The 24,057-nt window shown below is 50.6% G+C and overlaps 1 protein-coding gene across 1 annotated transcript in view; it reads right to left on the minus strand.

The window, feature by feature from the left end:
• The window catches only part of IARS1 (isoleucyl-tRNA synthetase 1), a 645,156-nt gene that overhangs the window by 20,427 nt on the left and 600,672 nt on the right, over nucleotides 1-24,057 (minus strand). The window contains exon 33 of the mRNA XM_085624880.1: nucleotides 4,299-4,451. Within this exon, the coding sequence (XP_085481006.1) occupies nucleotides 4,299-4,451 (153 nt within the window). The remainder of the gene's footprint in view (nucleotides 1-4,298; nucleotides 4,452-24,057) is intronic.

A 24,057-nucleotide genomic window follows, 5' to 3' on the forward strand; every position in this document is an offset into this window, starting at 1 on the left:
GTAGACAACTGCCTCTACTTCTTAAGATTAAGAACCTGCAATCTGGGACTGGCAAACTTTAGGGTGAGAGGAGAAGTGGTATTGGAACTTAATGAGTGTGAAGAAATGACATCAAGTATTCTCAAGTAAGTTTTATTGAAAGCACATTTCTGTAGACATACTGGAGATTCTCTACCACCTGCAAGGTGTACTAAGGATAACATTCCCTAAAGACATAGTTTTGTCACTACTGGGAACAGATGTGTCCCTGGGATTAATGAACTTTCACAACAATGCAACTGCACAATGCACCACTCAATTCCCAGGTGACCTCAGAAGCTTTCTCAAACATCTAAATGTGTGAAAGATTATGTGGTTAAAGGCCAAATATCCAGCAGCACATCTTTATTCATACATGATTTTAACACCAGACGCCCTTTTTTTTAACCATAAAGAGCTAAGTATGAGGCTAGATACTGGGTAGATATTGGACAAATTAAGCATTTGACTCCCTCTTCAGAGGAATGCCACTTTCGGCGAGAGCGAAAATTCTTTATGTTCAGGTTTTATGTAGCTCGATCGTCTGCCCAAGATATTTTCTTGACTCTGTCATGTTTCTCCATTTCTTACATGATCTGGGATAGCCTGCTCAGTAGTCTCTTCTTTGGATGTTTGGATGGTGCGGGTCCCCAGGTACTTTCTACACTGCAAGTTTGTTTCGATGCTGGCATTTTGAGGCATGCCTATGAAAAACAGGTCTTCCATGGTTGTCTTTAATTACACAAAACTGTTCCCATCTGGCGTCCAGGCCTCGCTCTTCAATTCTCATTTTGTTTTTAGTGTTTTTTACAGGATCCAAAGACAGATGCTTGAATATGGGTGGGTGGATATGAAGGTTCCTTAGTATTCAGCCAGCAGTACCTCAGGCTGCTAGACTTGCAGGCACGCCACTGCACAATCCTGTATACCCAAATGGAGATGAGATCCACATATGGCTTAGATTTCAGTGCTAAGGCGACAACTGTCTGTACTAAACTTTTTTTTTTTTTTTTTTTTAAGTATACACAGGGGATGGGGATTCAGCTCCTGGGCGGACATATCTCTGCAACTGAGATGCCAACAGTTAGGCTGTAACCAACAATCTTTTTTCCTCATCATCTCCTTCGAGGCAGTAGTGAAGACTTTCCACTCTCTGCTCTATCCAACACTTGTCCTCAGATCGAGAGTATGCTCACCTCACCATGCCGACTGCACTAAAGCAGCCTACTGATTAATAGGGGGTTGATCCACTTTCCAGGGTTAGCCGCACAATTCGTGATCATTTCTCTCTATCACATCTAGCTTCTTCATTTTCCTTTTGAACAGTAACATCAATTTAAATTATCACTTATTACTCACCCTATCTCAACGTGTGTGGCTCACTCTTGAGATGTCATTCCTCACAATCAGTGGAATCAGAGCATCAGTAGATATGCACGTAATCAACGTAAATTTGCATTTGTCCTCAAACCATACCCCATTAAACCTTTGTGGAAACCTTCCAGAGCATAATGTATAACAAAGGTTATAACAAATGATTTCATGCAATGCATCCAATTCCATTGAGACCATCACACACTGCAGACAAAGCAAAAATCACTTTTTTCTGCTTGACCGCTTAACCCCTTCAGCGCTGGGCGAATTCCGCCGCGGTGCTGAAGGGTTCGAGCGCGGGCGGGCTCATGACGGAACGGTTCCGTCATGAGCACAGCTCAACCGTGGCTCATGACGGAACCGTTCCGTCATGAGCATGGAAGGGGTTAATGTATCATAGTAGTGTCATCCTTCAAGTCTAACTGCCTCAGATTAATCCTGGACTGGCAGCCGAGATGTCATTGTCGCCAGGACAGTGCTTTACAACAAGGATGATTGGATTTCTTGGGACACTTAAGGAGAAGGTTCTCCAGAAAAAGTGTTATGGAATGCTTGAGTCCTTGAAAACCAATGAAAGACATCATCCTTAAAACGACTTGATTGACAGTGCACACCCAGGGCACCATCATCCACGGACAAGCAAAATGCGCTGCTGAAACATGTTCTATTGTCAGAAATGTTGAACAATGTGACTGATAGTCCATTTTGCCAAACAGATCATGTTCTTTCGAAATCACAAATTACTTTTTAGGTTGCAAAATAAAGTAAAGCAATATCTACAGGTGACTGGCAACCTTAGGCACTGTCGTAGTGGCGGTCCTTAAATTGACTCTACTACTGTGTGGGTCAAAGAAGAATGGGAGGGTTTTCCATCGATGTTAGTGCTCAAAGAACAAACACACTTGGCTCAGAAGTGTAACAAAATGCAAACTATGAATTATGCCTGTTCTGCAAACCCAGTGTCAATGTTTCTTTTCAAGTAGTTTTAGGTTTATCTCAGGTTTAATTTGTTCCCACATTGTAACCTACTAGTAAATTGACTAATAATTAATGATAGCTCATGCTGGGGTGTCACATTTTAGAAATAGAATCTGTGACAACGGTATAATGTATTCATATTCAATATATCCACAGCACAACAGTTGTTTTTTTAGATCGGGCCTGGCGGCAGCGCTCATGTGTTGCTCGATCTGCGAGGCATGCTGTATTAGGGTACGCACTAGAAGCCCCGCCCATGCTGGCTTCTGATTCGTTAATAGGCTTGTTAGTCCCTTCTTGGTACCGCCTTGTCTCCATTTGTTACTGCCCATAAGGACTGGACCTTTTACTCGTCATGTTACACGGTCTGCTTTATCTTGGCTGTGAGCACTATTTGGTTTAATGTATTTTTTTTTTTTAATTTGCAGCGCAGTCCACTTTCACTTTAGCAGCTGCGCTTCTTTACTTAATTAATTTGCATGCAGCACGGTCCGCTTTCACTTTAGCAGCCGCACAGGTTTCTTTAATTAATTTGCAGCGCGGTACGCTTGCACTTTAGCGTCAGCGCTTGTTTTTTTAATTAATTAGCAAGCAGCGCGGTCCGCTTTCACTTAAGCGGCTGCGCTTCTTTACTTAATTTGCATGCAGCGTGGTCTGCTTTTACTTTAATGGTCCTGCTTGTTTATTTAATTAATTAGCAGCGCGGTCCGCTTGCACTTTAGCAGCCGCGCTTGTTTATTTTATTAATTTGCATGCAGTGCGGTCCACTTTCACTTTAGCGGCCACACTTCTTTATTTAATTAATTTGCAGCCACCCACGTGTGCCTCCCTCTGCTCCTGAATCCCCATCCCACAACCCTATTTCTTCCCTTCCTTCACGACCCGGAAAAAGTCGCCTGGAGCCGGTGCCAGCCTCAGAAAGTTCAGATGAGGGGCACAGGCGTGGCTGGAGCCAGGCACCTCACGCGAGGCTTGCTGCATACTTCTGTTGGAATGAAAGGTAGGCACTTTTACGTAGGCAACGCATTTTCAAGTCAATAGGTCTCGCATTTACGCAAGTTTGAGCTATCGACATTGTAAATGACAATGCCTTTTATTTTTGTTTTTGTTTTCGTTTTTAAAACATAAATAAAAGGCATTGTCATTTACAATGCCATTAGCTTAAACTCGTGTAAATGCGACACCTATTGCATTGAAAATGCTTGTTTTTTAAACCTAAGAGTCAACGGTCAGAACCATCATATTCCTCTCCAGGATTGTGTTTCAATAGACAGCTCCCATATTGCTTTTTTACTGTAGCCATAAGGAAGTAGCCACCCCTAACCCACATGCAGGCAGTGTTCGATAATAATTAGAACGAGGCACTGACTTCTTCATCATTTTGTCAAAATGTTTTATATCTTGGCGTTGGCTCCCACTCCTGAAATTCAAGGAATGTCCAATGAACCCGGCAGACCTTCCCGCTTCGGAGAATGCCAATCAATCACACCTGGAAGCCTCCATTCACGCCAGACTCCTAACCGAACGTGATTAGAGAAACTAATCACTTCCCGTCATTTAACTACACATTGATTTTCATCCTGCTGGTCGTGCACTTTTTCAGGCTCATCGACGAGTCCACTGCTTTGAAAAGGTGATCACTGAAGCCATTTATTTTAACAGCTTTTAATCATGAGCGTTGACACAAATAATTTTCGGGGAGGCTTTATTGCCCCCGCGCTGCAGTTTGCTTTTCTGAAAAAATGAACATGGACTCGGAGAATGCAAATCCGGTGCCACTTTTTAATATACCTATCTGCATATGAAGTGCTTTCAAAGTTAAAAAAAAATAAAAAAGTGTCTAGTGGCATCAGTCAAAACATTCTCGAAGATTCGAATAATTTGGTACAAAACACCTTGTTACTGGCCAGCACACATCTGAAACTTACCCTGTGTTTCACCTTCGTCTTGGTATAGTTTTGTTCTCCTGCCTCGGAGACCGAAGAGCTTTGCACACTCCTTTACAAGGCCTGTGTATGTGAGTCCATTCTGACAAGCTGGGTTTTCCACCAGTAGAGTTCCAACCGTTCCTCTCAGGCATTCTAGAAATAAAGAATAATAAGAATCCACTGTTGGTTTCAACAAACAACACACACGTCATGGTAATGCCATATGAGCTCTATGTATATGAATGCAGCCCCGGATGACGGTAAAGAACTAAGAGGTTGCTTACCTTCGGTAGCGCTCTTCTGTTAGAGACTCTATATAGCCACATATTCCTCATTTTTATAGTATACCTCAGGTGTCAGACTGGATCTACTCTGGTAGGTGGGGCCGTGTAGCGCCACACTGATGCAGTTCCTCTCTGGAAATGACGTGCCGAGCCTATAAAGACACCACTCCTGTGCGCTGACGTCAGTTTCAGTTTAGAGACTTCTAGACACAGACTCCTCATGCTGAATAGAACCAATAAAGTATCTATTAGGAATTAGGAGATGGGTCTGTGAATGGACTGAAATCAGACAGTCCTGCTGGGCCGCATGGGCAAAATGCCTCTGTTGGCAAACTTGACTGTTCAGACAAAAGGGCTTCGGGAACGTATGGAGGGATGCCCTGAAGCCGACTGGGAAATGTCCAGGACAGGTACCCCACATGCTAACGCAGCGGAGTCAGCACTAGCCCTGGTAGAATGAGCACACAGTCCTACTGGAAGCTGCTTTTTAGCCAGTGTGTACAGGGCCGGACTGGCCGTAGCAGGCACCGGGCAATCCCCCGGTGCGCCGCACGGGTGGGGGCCGGTGGTTTTGGCCCCCTTGGGGCTGTTTTTGTTACAGGGCCGTTTTTGCAGCATAGCTGCAAAATCGGCCATGTAACAAAATCGGCCGAAAACCGGCCCTGGCAAAGAGCTCGGACGCACCCCCAACCCCGAGCACTTTGTCAGGGCCGGTTTTGGTTCGCCGTCCGGCCACGAGTGTGTAGAAGATCTTAATGCAGAGCACAATCCAGCAGGAGATGGGTCTCTACCGCATAGCCTTGCTTTGTTTTCACTCCAGAGAACCCCACCACAGAGCTGATTACCCACCAGGTGTTATCTGGTGCGATCTATTTAAAAGCTCATTGCTTTCTTTGGGCCTAAGAGATATAATCCCTCCATCTTCTAAGAGGGATGAGGCAGAGCATAGAACGCCGACAAGGTGATGTTCTGGCCGACGTGGAATGGTGTCACAACCTTAAGCAGGGAGGATGCCCATGTCCGCAAAACCAGCTGGTCTGGGAAGATGGTGGTATACAGCTGATTGCCAAACAGAGCTTGAAGCAAACTCACACACCACGCCTAAGTAACAAAGATGAGGAACACTGTCTTGAAGGTGAGAAGCTGCAAGGAGCAGCAGTGAAACTTCTCGAAGAGAGCGCACCTCAGAAACACACGGACCAAGATAAGGTGCCAATGTGGCATGACAAAGAGGGAGGGAGGAAACAAATGTAAACCTTTCAAAAAGTGCCTAACTGGGGTCTTAAAGAATGAGGACTGATCCGGCATCAGCAAAAAAGCTGAAAGAGCCGAAGAGTACCCTTTAACTGTGCCCAGAACAAAGCTTTGCTGGGCCAGGGAAAAAACAAAACGTCAGATAAATTTGCCAGGAGGGTATCTATCTGCTAAGTATTGCACCAAGCCACAAACTTGTCCCAATTACAGGCGAATGCAGTTTTTGTTGAGGGACACCTGGCTGTCAAGATGACATCAATCATCAGGTGAAGGTGTTCACCCGTTGGTGCTCGAACTCCAAATTTAAAGGTGGAGATTGTGAAGGTATGGGTGCAGAAGCCTGCCCTGCTTCTGTGACAGCAGATCCTCCCGGAGGGGCAGTCTGATCAAAGGACAGATGCTCAACCCCAGGAGTTCTGGATACCATACCTTCCGTGCACAATTCAGGTACACTAGAATTACTTCTTGAGAACTAGGGCAGGAGTGGTATGGATGGAAAGGTATAGAGGAGTCCCAAGTTCCACTCGAGGCGGAACGCATCTTCGAGCGAGAGACACTTTATAAATTCCAATCTGCAGAGCTGCTGACATAAGCGGTCTTGGCAGTGGCAAACAGATCGAGCCAAGGTACTCCCATTCGTGGAAGAGACTTTGAGCCACCTACGGGCACAACTGCCACTAGTGATGCACTAGGCACCAATGGCCTAGCTCATCTGCCCTGCCATTCAACAACCCTGCCAAGTGGTTGACCACTAGGACAATTCCTTGATGACAAGCCATTTTCAGAGGCGCAGGGCCTCCTGCCACAGGGTCCATGACCCTACGCCACCCTGCTTGTTGCAGTACCACATGGCAGTGTTGTTGTCTGCGAACACCTGTTCCAGCCTCCCCTTGATGGATGAAAGGAAGGCTTTCAACGCCAAGTGGATGGTCCTCAGAAGGTTTATATGGAGTGGAGACTCTGCCAGATTTTCACTACTCCTAGATGGCCTTCCCAACACAATAGCCATACATCGGTCACCACAGTCAGCTCTGGGTGGGGAAAGGAGTGGGTCTACTGCTGATCCAATTGAGGTCCATTAACCACCACTGCAGATCTTTTGCAGCTTTCTCCAAAATCTGAACATGGTCGGAGAGATCCCCTTGATGTTGGGCCCTCTGAGACTTCAGGTCCCATTGCAGAGCCGGTATATGCCACCTGGCACGTTGGTCCACCAGAATGCAGGAAGCCATCAACCGGAGCAGCCTCAGAGTTGAGCTCACTAAAATTCAGGACTGAAGCCGAAAGATATCGATCATAGCCTGAATGTCCTGTATTCTTTCCCAGGGGAAAGGTATGAAACTGAACTGTGTCCATAAATGGCTCTGATGAAAGAGTGTCTGAGCAGGAGTCAGGTGTGACTTCAGCAAGTTGATAGTGAACCCCACAGATGACAGAAGGTTCGCCATTGTCTTTAGGTGACTGAGAACTGCTTGGGGCAAGCTTGCCTTTAACGCCCAGTCGTCAAGGAAGACATGGCATTCCTGACATCCGAGTTGTGCTGAGACCATTGCCATCACTTTCGTTAACACAAGAGGGGAGCTGGTAAAACCAAAGTGGAGCAGCTCAGTGGGGCCCGCAGGACCTCCAGAGGGAGTCAGAACGGATCCAAAGCATGGGCTCTTTGATCTGTTGTGGAGTAGCTGAAGGCCCTGGAAAGTCTGTTTGTGCTGGAAGAAGTTGCAGGATCAGCTCCTAAGTCGAGCGGCTTCGGGAGCGAGATTAAGATGCATGGCACCGTCCCACACCTTTTCTGGGGAGTGTGTGTGAGTGGCATGAAGGGGCCGAGTCCCACTTAGATTTCTTATGTTTTTCCTTCGACTTACCTCAAGAATTCAATCAAGAATAAGAATGGACCCTGAAACAACTGCAAAATCTTGTACTTTCAACTTGGGACAGGTTTTGTGGTGCATTCAGGTTCACTGCAGGCTTTAGAGACATGGCTCTACTCCAGGCATCACAGGGAAACCTGATAAGGATCTGTAACAGACATTTGTGTGCGACAGTCCTTACACAGCTTTAAAAAAGTTGTTTTGGGTGGTGATATGTCTCTTGCACACTGTAAAACAGATGTTTTGATAGGGGTAAGAGTCTCAAAGAGATGATGTAAGCCATTGTGATGATGAAAACTTGTTTTTAGACTTACAGGAGGCAAGTGGTTTAGATACTTCACCAGATAAAACCCAAACCGGCATGTAAGCAGTCCATTTAAAAGGTTGATGGCAGGAAGAAAATGTAGTAATCTGTTAAAGATATTGCTTGTAAGAATACATTTCTAATGGAGGTTCATTCCCATTTCACATATATTTACTCTTAAATAGAACATCATGTTCTCCAACGGACTGCAGAGCAACACAACTATTAAGTATCCTGCAATTCTTGCCAATGGTGAGGGACTAAAGAGCATTATTAGGGGCAAGGATTCAATAGAGTTCATTTTTATGGCACATATCGGACAGATTTAACAAGAATTCTGTAATACTAGAGTATTATGTGTGCTCTCTAAACCTACCAGTTAGTCGTGTTGGCACAATGGTTTCCATTGTTATGTTATCTTATTTGTATAGCTCACAAATCACCTGTGATAGTATCCAGGCACTTGAGCAGGTGTGTAGGTGAGTATCCACTCGGAGTGATTCGAAGAGGTAGGTCTTCAGGTTCCTGTGGAACTCAAGAAGTGAGGAGGATCTGATGGGTTGGGGAGACAGTTCTATGCTTTTTGGTGCAATTTAAGAGAACAAACAACCTCCTGTTTTGCTCTTGTGAATGTAGGGATGTGTGAGAGTGAGGCTGAGAGTAGGTGTCTGGCAGACTCGTGAAAGTGTATCCAGTTGTTGAGGTATTCTGGACCAGTGTTGTGTAAGGCTTTGTATGTGTGTATGAGGAGTTTGAATATGCTGCATATGTGAATGGTGAGCCAGTGCAGCTCTCGGAGGTGGGGTGAGATGTGGGTGTGGTGTGGCGTGGGAGGTCAAGTACAAGTCTGGCATTGGTCTGGATGGTCAGATGTCTTTCTAGGAGCTGCTTGGAGATTCCAACGTAGACAACATTGCCACACTCGCACCTGCCAGTGATTAGTGCTTGCGCAATGCTATGTCTGGTGTTCTGCGGCAGCCATGTGAATATTTTTCATGGCTTGTGGCAACAGATAGCGCTCACTGCGATGGCTTGTGTTGTCATGTTGAGCTTGTAGTCCTAGATGATTACCAGGTTCCTAGCGTGGTCTGTGGTGGCTAGTGTTGGTCAAAGCTCCATTGGCCACAAGGTGGTGTCCCATAGGGAAGTCTGGTTTCAGAAGACTGGTACTTCCGTCTTATAGGAGTTGAGCTTCAAGTATATGGTGCCCATTCATTCTGTTACCATGGTCATGCAATTGGTGAAGTTAGCTCTGGTGGTGGTTGTCTTGTCTATCAGGGAGAAGATGAATTGTAGCGCTTGCCTATTAACTATACCCCCGCTTCCAAACACATCAGAGAGGGGGTGGTCCTCCTTTAGGGTCAGAGCAGCACGTATGTGGAACAAGCTGCCTGCTCAAGTGAGATTAATAACCGAGGAAGGACCCTTCAAGAATGCCCTAAAGACATCTTTTAAAGCTTTAGGATTGGACATACTTTTGAGGGCTTCGCCCCTTCCCACCTTTTCTTCTATGCTGAGCGCCGGACTCTCTTAGAGTAGCTGTGCGCTATATAAAAGACATTCATTCAATACATGTGTGTTGCTGGCATAGGAAATGATGCTGATGCCCTGAGATCGAATGATGTTGGCGAGTGGTGTCTTGTGTGCATTGAGGAGGGTGGGGCTGAGATACGATTCCTGGGAGATTTGGCAGATCATGTTCTTGGTCTTCGATGTGAAAGGTGGCAAGTCTGACTCTTTGGGCTCTTCCCTTGATGAAGGAGCAGATCTAGCTGAGTGTGGGTCCTTGGATGCCAATCTCGTGAAGTCTTCTGATGACTGTATTGTGGGATACTGAGTCGAATGCCTCAGCGAGGTCAAGCAAGATGATGGCCACTGTTTTGCTCGCTCCAGGATGGTCCGGGTGTCATCAGTGGCTGAGGTGAGTGCTGTTTCAGTGCTGAGGTTCTTTCAGAATCCTGATTTGAGTGTTTTCCAGTCAGTGGTGTAGTTCGAGGTGGGTTGTGATTTGCTTGTTGGTGGCATTCTCTATCACTTTGGTTGGGTAGGGGAGCAGGGAGATAGGTCAGAAGATGCTCGATTATTTGATTCATCCGACAGCTTCTTGAGGAGGGCGTTGACTGCTACATGCTTCCAGTCTTACGGGAATGTGACGGATGTGAGGGAGTGTAGGAAAGTGGGTTTTTGTTGCAGTAACCACCCCCTTTTTTTGCCTAATAGCTGATGCACTTTTCCTTGTTGTGCCCTGGGTTCCTGCCAATCAGGTGCCCAGGGCTTGTGTTCCTTCCCTAAAAACTGCCTAACAGACAAAACCCAAATTGGCAAACCCTGGCCACATGTCAGCCCCTGGTAAATGGTACCCTAGGTACCCAGGGCCTTGTGACCAGGGAAGGCCTCTAAGGGCTGCAGAACTTATTGTGCCACCCTTACAGGCCCTGTACCCTAACACACACACACTGCTCTTGCATGCTGAGTGTCTGGGTACAAGACAAAACAGAGAGTCGACATGGCACACATCCCTGTGTGCCATGCCCACACCTACACTGCCATGGCATACATCAGCCACCCCTCTAGCTGGGTGCCCTATGCCAATGGTGTGGGCACAGGAGCAGGAGCCCTGTGCCCCTACAGTACCCAGGTCCATTCCTGGGCTCTGTAAGTGCAGTGCTGCCCTTTAAGAATACATGGTGCTGGGAGCTCGTCAAACACGAACTCCACAGCACCATAAAGGCAGCCCTGAAGGCTGAGAAGCCCTACCCAGTCAGGATTAGGCTACTGCCCCCCTCCCACAGGAGAGAGGAAGGATAAGGGGTGTACCCACCCCAGGACAGGGACCCATTGGTCCCTGCCCTTCACCTACCTGTAACGCCCCTAAATCTAGTACTTAGGGGCACCCTGAACCTTCCTTCCCCAGATTCCAGATTCCGAAATTACAAGAAGAGCAAGAAGAAAAGAAGACCTGCCCTGCAGCTGCGAAGGAGAGGGAGACGGGAGACACCAACTGCTTTGGCCCCAGCCCTACCGGCCTGTCGACCTCGAACCTGCTCCTGCTCCAATCCCGGCATCTCTTGTGGCCAGCAACCTCAGAAACCCCGGAGGACCTGGCTACCTTTGAACTCTGATTCCCTGGAACTCCCATGAGTAGAGGCTTTACTCAGAAACTACCTTTCACCCCTGGCAGCAGCCCGGAACCGCGATCCCAGCCCACTCTGCACCAGCCAAGCCTGGCCCGTGCCGGAGTGAACTAAACCCACGAGGACGACCCCACGGCGACTGTGACCCCGAGTCCGGCACCCAAGGACCCCCCTCGACAATCCTGACGAACCCTGCAGCCTCAGAACAGTGTGCTACCCCAACCGCGATCAACAGAGGGTAAGATTTTCCGACACCAAAAGGCACCCCTGCACCCGGCGCCCCACGGCCCTCTGGGTCCCATCCCGGGGTACCTACCTATCCTCCAACTACCTAACTTACCTCTCGAAGTGGTGGTGGCACCTGAAGAGTCCTCATCCCCGAGCTTGCAGTCTTTTTCCTAACCGGAGATTTCCCATTGGCTTTCCATTGAGCGCCCGACTGCTCAAAAGCACTCTGCACCCAGCCGCCCGAGTGGCCCTGGCAGTGAAAACTCTATTCCTTCCTACTTCCCCAGTTGCCCTGAATAAGTGACCAGGAGCCCAGCTCCCACCGCCGCGTGGCTTGCCAGTCAGCAGCCACCAAACAAGGCCCCCCTATCCCTCATAGTATAACATTGGGCCTAACTCTCTCTGCACCCTGAGTCTGGGCCCAGAACCTTAACTCTGCCAGTCGAGTACTTACCCTTGAACCGCAATCTCTATTTTCCTCATAGGGTAACATTGACTGACTTTTTCTTGAAATTTCTTTTAAGTGTGGACTTTTCAAATCTTCAAATATTCACCAAAAATCAGCCAAGTGGCAAAAACGAATTTACTCACCTGTTCCTAGGTGAACTCCCAGTGCTGGATCTTGGTGCCCAGCACTGACTCTGAAAAATCTCTACAACTGTACTTACCCTTAACCCAATTTTCTTCCACAGGAAACCATTGTCTGTTTTTCTGTGAAATTTCTTCTAAGTGTCGATTTCTGCAATCTTTAAATATTCTCCAAAAATCGTATAATATCTGAAAACGTAATTGCTTACCTGTTTTGGATAAAGGTCCCAGTACTGAGTCTAGGCACCCAGTACTGGATTACAAAAGTAACGAGAACGTACCGTACCTGTAACCTGCATTTTCTTCCGTAGGGAATCATTGGTTGTTTTCTCTGAAATATTTTCTAAGTGTCAACTTTTAAAATAGCTAAATATTAGTTAAAAATCATTACAGTATTTAAGTTGACTTTCATCACTTGATTCTGAGAACTGACCCAGGACTGAATCTAGGATCCAGGCCTGGAATTACAAAAGTAACCTAAAAAGTAATCTGTTGCGAATAACTTGAATTTATCATTGAGCTCAATGTATTGTTGTGTTTAGAAATAGAATTGCCTACTGCAACTACTTGTAACTTTTTACTAAAGCCTATTGCATATAGAAAAGTATTTATATGAAACATCTCCTGTCGAGAAAGTATATTTTAATTCCAAGTGTTGGTTCTAAAATAAAACAAGCATATATTTTTTTATATATAAACCATTGGCCTAGAGTTCAGTTATTGAGTGTGTGGAACCATTTGCTGACTGAGTGTGTACAACAAATGCTTTACACTGTCCTCTGATACTGCCTTACTGCTCGTCCAGGCTACCACTTTAGAGAGTAAGGTTATATCTAACTTTAACCTCTGTTAAACCCTTGGGGTCTGTGGACTCTGTACACCCTGTACCTATTAAGGAACAGTATATACAGAGCCACTTTCTCACAGGGAGGTGTTGATTATGCGGGTAAGGATGGGGCTGATTGGTGAGATGCGACTCACCAGGTGTCCCTCTATGCAGACGACCTACTGGTGTTTGTCAGAGACATGTCCTGTGTTCCTGCTGGGCTGGAGCGCATCCTGTGCGAATTTGAGGCGCTCTCGGGGCTCCGGGTAAATGCAGCCAAGTCCTGCCTGTATGCATTTAGAGCAGACACTCGGGATCCGGGTTACCGCCTTGGAGGAGTGCAGGTACAGTGGCAGCCGGACACCTTTCGCTATCTGGAAATTCAGATATATCGTCAGCCGACGGATCTGGTTGAGGGCAATCTGGGTAGAGCCGTATCTGCGATCAGGACTCAGATGAAGTTCTGGAGCACACTTTCCCTCTCGGTCACCGGCCGAATAGCGCTGGTTAAGATGGTAATCTTGCCCTGTCTACTGTACTATTTCGCCAAATTGCCTCTTATACGTCCCGGCGTCCTTTTTCACAGGCTTGACGCGCTCCCTCCGAGACTTTATATGGGGAACGGCGCGGCACAGAGTCGCACTACCCAAATTGTGTCTCCCCGTAGGTCAGGGAGGGCTTGCGATGCCATGTTTTGAGCATTACTATCTAGCAGCGCAGCTGCAGTGGATAGCTCGCTGGCTAGCGGACAGGGGCCACGCCGACGGCAACGGACCCCCCACTGTCGTTGGCTGAGCTACTTAGGATCTTTCATCCGGCGGCAGATGTGATGAAACCGGCGCCGCTGCTATTGATAGTGGCCTACAAATGTTATCGTAGATGTCTCCGTCTTACTAGATCAAGGATTCCCTATGCACCGGCCAATACTTAGTGGGCGGAGAGTGCTTGGGGCTGTGGAACTGAGGGACTGGAATGCAGCTGATATCTGTACCTTAGAGGACCTTTAGCGAGATGGGGCTCTTCTTCCATTCGCAAACCTTGAGGAAGAGACAGGGCTAGCTCGAGGCCAGTTTCTCCGACATCGAACCCTGGTGGAGACACTGGCAGGCCACTGGGGAGACCTACGGGAGGAACCAAAACAACACTTAGTGGTGCAGTATCTTCATGTCATGGGACGGGGGAGACACCTGGTTAAATGGTTTGCGGTGGCGCTACGGATGCACGCGGAGTTCAGTCTAGGGTCGTTGCGCGGAAAATGGGAGGCGGATCTTGCTCGCCCCATGTCCGATAAGGAATGGGAAAAGGTGCTACAGGGTCCGAAAAGAGTGCCTAGGAACATGAGATTCCGCCAAATACAATTCTTCATCTTACACAGGGCATATCTCACACCGGCAGCCATTAACAGATACTTCCATCGTACAGATGCATGCTGCCCCCGTTGTGCGGGACCGGACGTTGGCCTAATCCACATGCTATGGGACTACCCAGTATTGAGCGCCTACTGGCAGGCAATACGGTAGGCGCTCCACAAGTGCACAGGACGGGATATTCCCTCTGAGTGGTCTGTCTATTTGCTGCACCTTTTCCATAGACCGCCTTCTGCAAAAGTTGCCTCTAGATTTATAGATCTGGGGATTGTAGTGGCGAAGAGACTCCTCACTAAGCGCTGGAAGGCAGACACCCCCCCGCCTGTGAAGGCATGGCGAGGCTCATTCCTAGTCTGGGCAAAGGCGGAGGAGGTGGCCCTCCGGAGGGAGGAATCATTGGGGCGCCGGATGACACCTATCGCATCCCAGTGGGGGGAAATGTTGCAATCCCTGTTGCAATTGGCCGTAGCTGACACGGAAGATGATAGAGGTGGGCTGAGGGAACTGCGTTAGTTGACAAGGGGCTGGCTCGCCTGGTGGAGTATCGCGGCACTAGGTGCTGCAGCTTTGATGCAGAAGGTGAGACACAGGAACACGCAGGACATTGTCTGCATGACACTATTTTTATTTATTTTTTTTTAAAGGTTTTTATTGAGCAATAATTCGATTACAAGCACGGGCCTACAACCACCAGGGCCGGCCGCTAAGGACAGAATGAAATATACATTTATCAAAGCTGCAGTCGGTTCCCGGGGTTCGGCCCCGTAGTGACTCCGGATAGTTCTAAAGGAACAGGAGAGTTAAATCCAACAAACACAAAAAAAAAAAAAAAAAAACTAAAAGAAAAACAAAAGGCGAGGCATAAAGACAAACAGTGCAGGTCAGGCTTCCTCCGGGGAACTCCAGTTCAGACCATTAAGCAGCACGCGAAAGGAAGGAGTACCGGGAGGCTGGGGACGGGGGGGGGGGGGGGCAAGGGAAATGAACGTCCATATGTAGTCATTCCAAAAGATGCCCGGAACCGTCAAGGGTCAGGGGGACATGGCGATATCGGTGTCCACCAGGGGGGGCGTACAGATACCCCCGCGATATGCATTCCATTGCCCCCAGATTCTGCCCCATGCCCCCGGCTTACCACGGGCAACATACACAGTCTTCTCCCTGAACATACACCAGTCCATATTCTCCTTCCATACTGACACGGTGGGCGGCCGCTGGGCACCCCAAAGCTGCGCTATATCTCTCTTGGCAATCATGTTCCCCAGGGCCGCCCACCGAGTCTGAGCCGCGCTATAATCATTGGGCTCCCACACATTCAGGACACAGCGACGCACCTCCGGCAGTAGCACAACCCCAGTGACCTGTCCCATAACCGTATGTACCCGGCGCCAGTAGTCCGCCACCTCGCGGCACTCCCACAGGATATGGAGAAAGGTGGCGCTGAGCCCACAACCCCGCTTACAGAGCCCATCGTCGGAATACCCCATCGAGACCAAGCGAGGACCCGTCACATACACCCGGTGAAGAATCTTAAGCTGTACCAACCGGAGACGGGCTGGAATGGCGACCTCCTTGGGGGACGACAGTGCAGACTGCCAGTCCTCGTCGTCCAATTCCACCCCATCCCCCGTCCAAGCCTCCCGAAGGCGCACCAAGAGGTCAGCCCGATGATTAATCAGTTTCTTATAAATTAAAGAAATAGTACTGTCAGGGACATGTCCGTCAAGTATGCGGTCCTCGAGGGGCGAGGAAACCGGGATCTTGGTCCCCTCTCCAAAGACCGAGAGCAGGGCGTGTCGAACCTGGGCATAGCGGAAGAACTCCCTGTCCGTAAGCTCATATTCGGCCTGAAGAGCCGCGAAAGTCTTAACCGCGCCCTTATGCCACAGGTCTCCCACTTTGCTGATACCAATCGTGTCCCACTGGTCAAACCCCTTCGTAGTCCAGAGGCTCCCAAGGCGATCGGAGGCAAACAAAGGAGTAGCACATGTCAGTCGCTCACTCCAGCCCGTGGCCGCAGTGGCAGCCCTCCAAGTCCTCACCGCAATCTTAGTAGGACCCGTAAGGGTCCGGCCAGCCGAGCGGGAGTAAAGCGCCCTGTTATAGTCCCCGCCGGGAAGCAGGAACTTGTCCATCTCATACGCCGGATTCAGGCCAGGCGCATACGTGGCATGGTTGATGGCCGAAAGCTGCGCGGCCCAATAATACCTGCGAATGTCGGGAAGCGCGATGCCCCCGTCGTACCAGGGTAGAGTAAGCTTAGCCAGAGCAATGCGCGCCCGCCCGTCCCACACCAGTCTCCTCTGCAGGCTCTCTACCTCCCGAAAGTAGGCCACTGGGATGACGTCGAAGGAATTCTGGAGTGCATAGAGGAACCTGGGAAGGGACATCATTTTGAACAGCGCGGCCCGACCCAGCGGGGACAGGGGCAGCCTGCACCACCGGGCCGTGTCCTCTCGCAATCGCCGAAGCGGACGCAGGAGATTCTGCTCATAGCGAGCCACCGGGTCCAGCGAAACGTATATCCCCAGGTACTTAAAGCCGCTCAGAGATACTTGGATCGGAAGCCGAGGCGGCAGGAGAGGAGGACCACCGGAGATCGGATAGACGCAGGATTTAGACCAATTGATCGTGAGACCCGAATTATTCCCGAAGGAAGTCAGAACGTCAAAGAGGACGTTGAGCGACTGCCGCGGTGAGGTGAGATACAGGAGAATATCGTCCGCATACAGCGAAACCCGATCTTCAAAGCCCGGGGCCCACCGGATCCCTCTAAGCGAGGGCTCCCAGCGGAGCCAAGCAGCGAGTGGCTCCAGGGCGAGAGCAAAGAGCAAAGGGGACAACGGGCATCCCTGCCTCGTGCCCCTGCCGAGGGCAAAGGGCCGAGAGACCCGCCCATTCACCACCACCTGAGCCATGGGTCCCGTGTAAAGAAGCTTCACCCAGCCAATAAATCCTTCCCCAAAGCCAAATTTAGCCAAGACAGCCCAGAGGAATGGCCACTCGATGGTGTCAAAAGCCATCGTGGCGTCAAGAGAAACCAGCACGGCCGGTTCGGAGAGGAGCTCCGCCCTGGCAAGGGCGCCGTGAAGACGCCGCAAGTTAAGAGCGGTGTTACGATGCGGGATGAATCCGCATTGGTCCGGATGAATAAGATCGCACACGACGCTCAACAGACGAGTGGCAAGGACTTTCGCCAAGATCTTAGGCTCCGCATTTAGCAGTGAAATAGGCCGGTAAGAAGTACAGCGGTCTCGCGGCTTGCCCTCCTTGGGGATAACGACTATCGTGGCCAAACGCTGGTCGGCCGGGAGGGAACCCGCCGCCAGAGACTCACGGAACATGCGACTGAGGAAGGGCGCAAGCTTGTCAGGGCGCAATTTATATAGCTCAATGGGCAGACCGTTGGGACCCATAGCCTTGCCCGAGCGAAGGGAGCGGATCGCGGTCGCTATTTCGTCCGCCGACAAGGGGGCGTCCAGCCGCTCACGGTCCTCGACGGACAAGCCGGGCAAGGCGATATCCCTCAGAAGAAGGCGAGAGTCGTCCTCATCCCTGTCAGTCACTGGGGAGTACACAGCCCGGAGGTGGTCGGCAAAACATTCCACAATCTCGTCAGGCTCCGTCACACACACACCATCCGCAGCACACAACTCCGGGACCACACGATTCACTCTCTCCTTCCTGTCCAGCCACGCGATCAACTTTCCCGCCTTGTCCCCGGCATCGTACAGTCGACCCTGCTGCTCCCTATACATAGTTTTGGCCGCGTCGGTGACCAGGGACCTATATTCAAACTGTTTCAGGCTGAGGGCATGGAGCCCGTCCGGAGTGACATTCGCCTCCAGGGCCGACTCCAGCCCCAAGATGTCAGTCTCCAGCCTCACCACTGCCTCACTCTTGACCCTCTTAGCCACCACTATCTGGGAAAGGGCGTGTCCGCGGACCACGGTTTTAAAGGCTTCCCACAGGGACATTGCAGACGACACCGACCCCTCGTTATCCAGTATTGGTCCATAGCCTTAACCAGGCTGTCACGAGTCGTAGGGTCTCGCAGGTACCATGGGTTAATGGGAGCGATCCGCCCTGCAGACCGCGGCCCGGTGTCAAAAAGAAGCCACAGCGGAGAATGGTCGGAGATACCCCGCGCCAGGTGCCTGACCTCTCGAATCCGACCAGTCTGCGCCGCGGGCATCAGGAAGTAGTCTAACCTAGAGAGACTCCCATGCGCCCCCGAGTGAAAGGTGAATTGACATTGGGTCGGATGCATTAATCTCCAACTATCCACCAGGCCGAAGGTATCCAGCATCCCACCCAGCCATGCCTGGGCAGCGGGGAGGGTCCTTGGTGGGTGACGATCCAGTTCCCCCGAAACCACAGAATTAAAGTCCCCGCCCATAAGCAGGAGGCTGTCCGGAAGGTCAAGCAGCATTCGACCCAAGTCAGTGAAGGTGGAGTTCTGGAGGCCCGGGGGGACGTAAACTGAAACCAGGGCAAGGGGCTGACCCTCCCACCTCCCAATCAAGCACACATAGCGCCCTCTGTCATCCGAGACTATCTTAGTGATCTCCACCGGAAGTGAGGTTCGCAGGAGAATGCCCACCCCCCTGGAACCAGTTGTGAAACCAGAATGGGCCACGAGGCGGTATCCCCCCCTGTTCATTGCATGACAAACATTGCCAACCAGATGCGTCTCCTGGAGAAACACCACGTCAGGAGTCAAACGACGCAAATATTGCAGTACTACACCCCGCTTGATACGGTCCCCCAACCCATTGACGTTCCATGACATAAGCCTCAACCCGTCCCCCCCCATCCCCCCCAATAGATCAAGGGTCCCCCAGCCTGCAGCACAGTTCCCAAATGTGGACAAAAATCAGTACCTCGCCCTGTAAACAAAAAACACACAACAAAACAACCCCTCCTCCCCCCCAACCCCACCCCAGGACAAACTCCCCCCACCCTGCACCCCTGCGGGCCAAAAAACCCCCCCAACTTGCAGTGTGCCTGTCGCCCCTCTAACCCCATTCTACGAAAAGACCCCAGAGGAGGTAAGGGACCCGTCCCCGCCCGCCCCCCTCACTGGTCCTGGTAAAACACAATATGCAAATGAAATAAGACCCAACTGTACAGTGCAAAACGGCAAAATCAAGGACCAAAAGTCATTCTTGAGGGGACCCGTCACCCGCGGTGCCCGCGGAGGGTCCGGGACGGCCACCTCCGTCCGGCAGAGAGTCCAGCCAGTCACTTGCAGCCACAGGAGAGTCAAAAAAGGCTGTCCGATCCCCATGTTCCACTGGGAGTTTTGCAGGGTAGAGCATCGAGTATTTTAGGCCCAGCTCGCGGAGACGACGCTTCACCCCCTGGAATCCCATCCGTTGTTTCTGGACCAGTTGCGTGAAGTCCGGATAAAAATTGATGGTCGAGTTCTCATAGCGAACCGGGCCGTGGGCCCGTGAGGCCTGCAGAATAGCGTCACGGTCCCTGTAGTAGAACAGTTTGGCCACGATAGGCCTCGGGGGGGCCCCCGGCCGTGGCCGACCGCCCGGAACTCGATGGGCCCGCTCCACGGCAAAGAACTTACTTAGGCCAGCCGGGGACAACTGTTTCAGGATAAGTTCCTCGACCACGAGGTCAACCGGGCGGCCGTCGGAGGACTCCGGTACACCTATGACGCGAATGTTGTTGCGTCGGGCACGTCCCTCGAAGTCCTCAAGCCGCCGGGCCATATGATCGTTAACCACCCTGATGTCTCCAAGCGCGGCCCGCAGATCCAACACCTCCGCACCGAGGGTGGAGGTCCGCGTGTCGAGAGCCTGGACCCTCTCGTTAGTTTTGGAGAGGTCGGCCCGGATCAGGGTGACATCAATCGCGACAGTGTCAATCTTACGGGCCAGGGCCTCATATTGCGTCGCGATGGTTTCCCTAATGCCATCAATGGCGCCCATAATGTCCTGTAGGGATAGTTCCGTAGAGACGGTCGCGCCTCCCTCCGCGGTATCCGAGGGGAGGCCAGCAGCGCCAGAGGGCCCCCTGCCCTGGGTGTAGCGGTCCATGTTATTGCTCTGGACTGGTCCCCCGCGGAGGGAAGCCTTGGTCTTGCGGCCCTCGGGACCCCCTTTACCCCCCATGTGAACACGGTCACTCAAGGGGACCTCCAACCAAGAGGTGTAAGGGCACCAGCAAGAAGACCAAAAAATGTCAATATAGGGGGTCCGAGGCGATAGGCACGCTAGTGGCAGTTGAAAGGAAACCTCATGCAGAGGCCCAGGAAACACCTCGCCACTCCGAGCGCGCCCCCCTGCCGGTCTCCTGAAGTGCAAAACCGAAACCGAAAGTGAGGGATCGGCAGCTGGCACCGCGCTGAAGCCGCTGTTGTTCAATTGCAGCCCGGTCCCTCGGGTCCACTTCACCCCGGTCACCTCCGTCGGGTGGGTCCCAAAAGTTCCGACGACGACAACTCAGGATTCCCAGGTCCGATTTAAGTTTTGAAAAGAGATATATGCTCAGCTGGTCTTTATCTCCCAGATTCCATAAGCCACTTCAGGATATTCTCAGGATAGATTCCGAGGAGCAGAGAGGGTGCGGGGAGCCCTGTGCTCACGCGACCATCTTGGATGCGCGCTAGGCTCCTCCCACCTGCATGACACTCTAAATAGGTGATGCGGGGGTTGGGAGGAGGAGACCCGGTAGGGGGTGGGGGAGTGCACCTAGACGCATGTTGAGAGCTGCTGTTGTTGTTTTAGTTGTTACTCTGTAGGGGAGACAGCTCCCCGGCTGCAGAGATTGGTTATTGATAAAATAATTGGTTATCTGTTTGTTGAAATAACTGGAGGGAACGAGCATAACACTAAGGCTGCTACTTTATAGTCCCCACATAGGGTACGACCTTAAAGCATGTGGTGCTGTAGTAGTTTCACTAACAGCCAAGGGGGCCTTTCATATAAGACAGAACTGAACACCGCCCCCACCGTTACAGGTCATCGCAATTGATTGTATAATAACATGAATATATGCCGTGCGTCAATTGTAATTGTGCACTAAACTACTACACGATGTGATGTATAACTATTGTTACAAAATTCAATAAACAGATTTCTAAATAAAAATAAAAAAAAGGATGGGGCTGATTGGTGATTCTTCCAGGTTGTAGACATGGACGGGCATGAGTTTGATGGGGCTCCGGAGCGGATGGTCCACATGATCATCGCTGTGTCATCTCTGGTAAGGGTTGTGCATTCTGTCATGGGGCCATCTTGGCGTGCAATGGGTAGGGTGGTGATGAGATCACTGTGGTTGGGTTGGTGTGCAAAGGGTAGGGTGGTGATGAGATCACTGTGGTTGGGTTGGTGTGCGAAGTTGGTTGTGTGAAGGAAGTTTGACAGGTCATCACAGAGTTCTTGGGAGGGGGTGATGTTGACGGTGGCAGAGGGTGTGGGGAGGTCTTTGACGATTGGGAAGATGTCCTTGCAGTTGATGGAGCTCCCTTTGATTAGTTCAGCTAGTGCTCTTTTCTCGGTGTCTCTCAGTTGCTGGTGGCAGTGTCTGAATGCAGCATTATAGGCAGGTCTATCAGTGGTTTCGTGACTAACTCTCCATTTTCTATCTAGCTGATTGCGGTGTCGTTTTACATCTTGAAGGTCCTATGTTTATTAGCTGGCTTGCTTGTTGAATCTTCTTTGCCTCTTGGGTTTGATGGGTGCAAGGGAGTTTGCACAGCTCTTGATCCAGTTGTTGAAATTGGTGATGTCCTCACTGAGGTTGTCCATGGGGTTGGGTTGATCAGTGCAGATCCAGTCTGCTTCTGAGATTTTGCCTTAGCTGCAGCTTAGCAGGCTGATGCTGGTGGGTGAGTTGATTTACTGTGCATTGATAAGGAAGTGGACAATGGTGTGGTCTGTCCATGTGAGCAGCGAAGTGGCATTGTATTTGATGCTGTTGCTAGTGGTGAAGATGAGGTCCAGTGTGTGTCTTACGATGTGTGTTGGTGCTGTAAAGAGCTCTAATGAACAAGTTACTTACCTTCGGTAACGATGTATCTGTAAGAAACATTAGTTAGTTAGATTCCTCACCTTAGAATATCCCCAGGCGTCAGACTGGATCCGGAAGATTTTTCGTCAGCAATACCCCTTGCGCGTCGCTAGGCGTCGTCTGCGGCTCCGCGTCCGTCGTCGGCGTCGTGCGCCGGAACGACGTCGGAGTACTTAGACGCCGCCCTCGCGCGCTGACGTCAGTTCTTGTACATAGCCTTCCGCGCCAGGAACGCAGAGCCATGCAAAGACCGACACTGGTGCCAAAAATAAAATCGAGGGGCCTGAAAAGGATAACCTTAACCCTAGATGTCAGTTCGCAGAACGGGGAGGATGGGTGGGTCGGTGAGGAATCTAACTAACTAATGTTTCTTACAGATACATCGTTACCGAAGGTAAGTAACTTGTTCATCTGAAAGAAACACGTTAGTTAGATTCCTCACCTTAGAATAGATACCCAAGCAATACCATCCCCGGTGGTGGGTCTGCGAACCAAGATCACACCAGAAAGTCCTGGAGGACAGAACGGCCAAAGAAGCCATCCCTCCGGACTTGGCTGTCAAGGCAGTAATGCCTGCCAAACGTGTGTAGCGAAGCCCACGTCGCCGCCTGACAGATGTCCTGCAAAGGGACACCCCGTCCCAAAGCAGTAGTAGCCGCTGTGGCCCGAGTAGAATGGGCGCGCAGCCCAACAGGAGGGTCCTTTTTTGCCAAGGAGTAACAAATTTTGATGCACAAAACGACCCACCGAGAGATGGTCCGTTTGTGCACAGCTTTCTCCTTCTTAGCACCCACGTATCCAACGAAAAGGTGGTCGTCCACCCGGAACTGCTTTGTGCGGTCCAAATAAAAGGAGAGCGCACGTTTTGGGTCCAGACGGTGGAGCCTCTCTTCCTCTTTGGAAGGATGCGGAAAGAAGGTGGGCAAGGTGACAGACTGCCCAAGATGAAATGGAGTCACCACTTTCGGAAGAAAGGAGGGACGAGGCCGAAGGACAACCTTGTCCGGATGAACAGAGAGAAAAGGAGGCTTTGAAGATAAAGCCTGGAGCTCACTCACCCGTCTAGCCGAGGTGATGGCTACCAGTAAAGCAGTCTTAAGCGTCAGCAGACGAAGAGGACAATTATGAAGAGGCTCAAAGGGAGCACACATTAGAAATGTGAGAACAAGATTCAAGTCCCACTGAGGCATTACAAAAGGGACAGGAGGGAACGTGTGAGTAATGCCTTTTAGAAAGCGTGTAACCACAGGGGACTTGAAAAGAGAAGGCTGATCAGGAAGCCGCAAGAAGGCTGAGATGGCAGCAAGATAACCTTTCAGGGTGCCCAGGGCAGAGCCCTGCCGGGCCAAAGAAAGAAGAAAGAGGAGAACCTCAGAAAGAGGGGCGGAAAGGGGATCCACAGCCTTTGCTGTGCACCATGCCACAAATTTGTTCCACCGGCAGGCGTATACCGTCTTTGTGGAGGGACGCCTGGCTGCCAGAATGATATCACAGACTTCAGGAGGCAAGTCAAATGGCATCAACTGTCGCCGCTCAATCTCCACGCATGGAGGTGGAGGCTGGACAGGTTCGGGTGGAGGACCGTCCCCTGCTGCTGCGACAGAAGATCCTCCCGAAGGGGCAGACGTAGCGGAGGATCGGTCAACATACTAAGTAGCTCGGGATACCAGTACCTTCGTGCCCAATCCGGAGCCACCAAGATGACTTGGGCCCGGTCGTGCCTGATCTTCTTCAGCACTCTGGGCAGAAGTGGTATAGGCGGAAAGGCGTACAACAGACCGCAACTCCACTCGTGACGAAAAGCGTCGCCGAGCGAGTGCCGCCTTGGAAATGCCAACGCGCAGAACTGCTGACATTGAGCGTTCTCTTCGG

This window comes from Triturus cristatus, chromosome 9 (assembly GCF_964204655.1).
Source record: "Triturus cristatus chromosome 9, aTriCri1.1, whole genome shotgun sequence".
Taxonomy (NCBI): domain Eukaryota; kingdom Metazoa; phylum Chordata; class Amphibia; order Caudata; family Salamandridae; genus Triturus; species Triturus cristatus.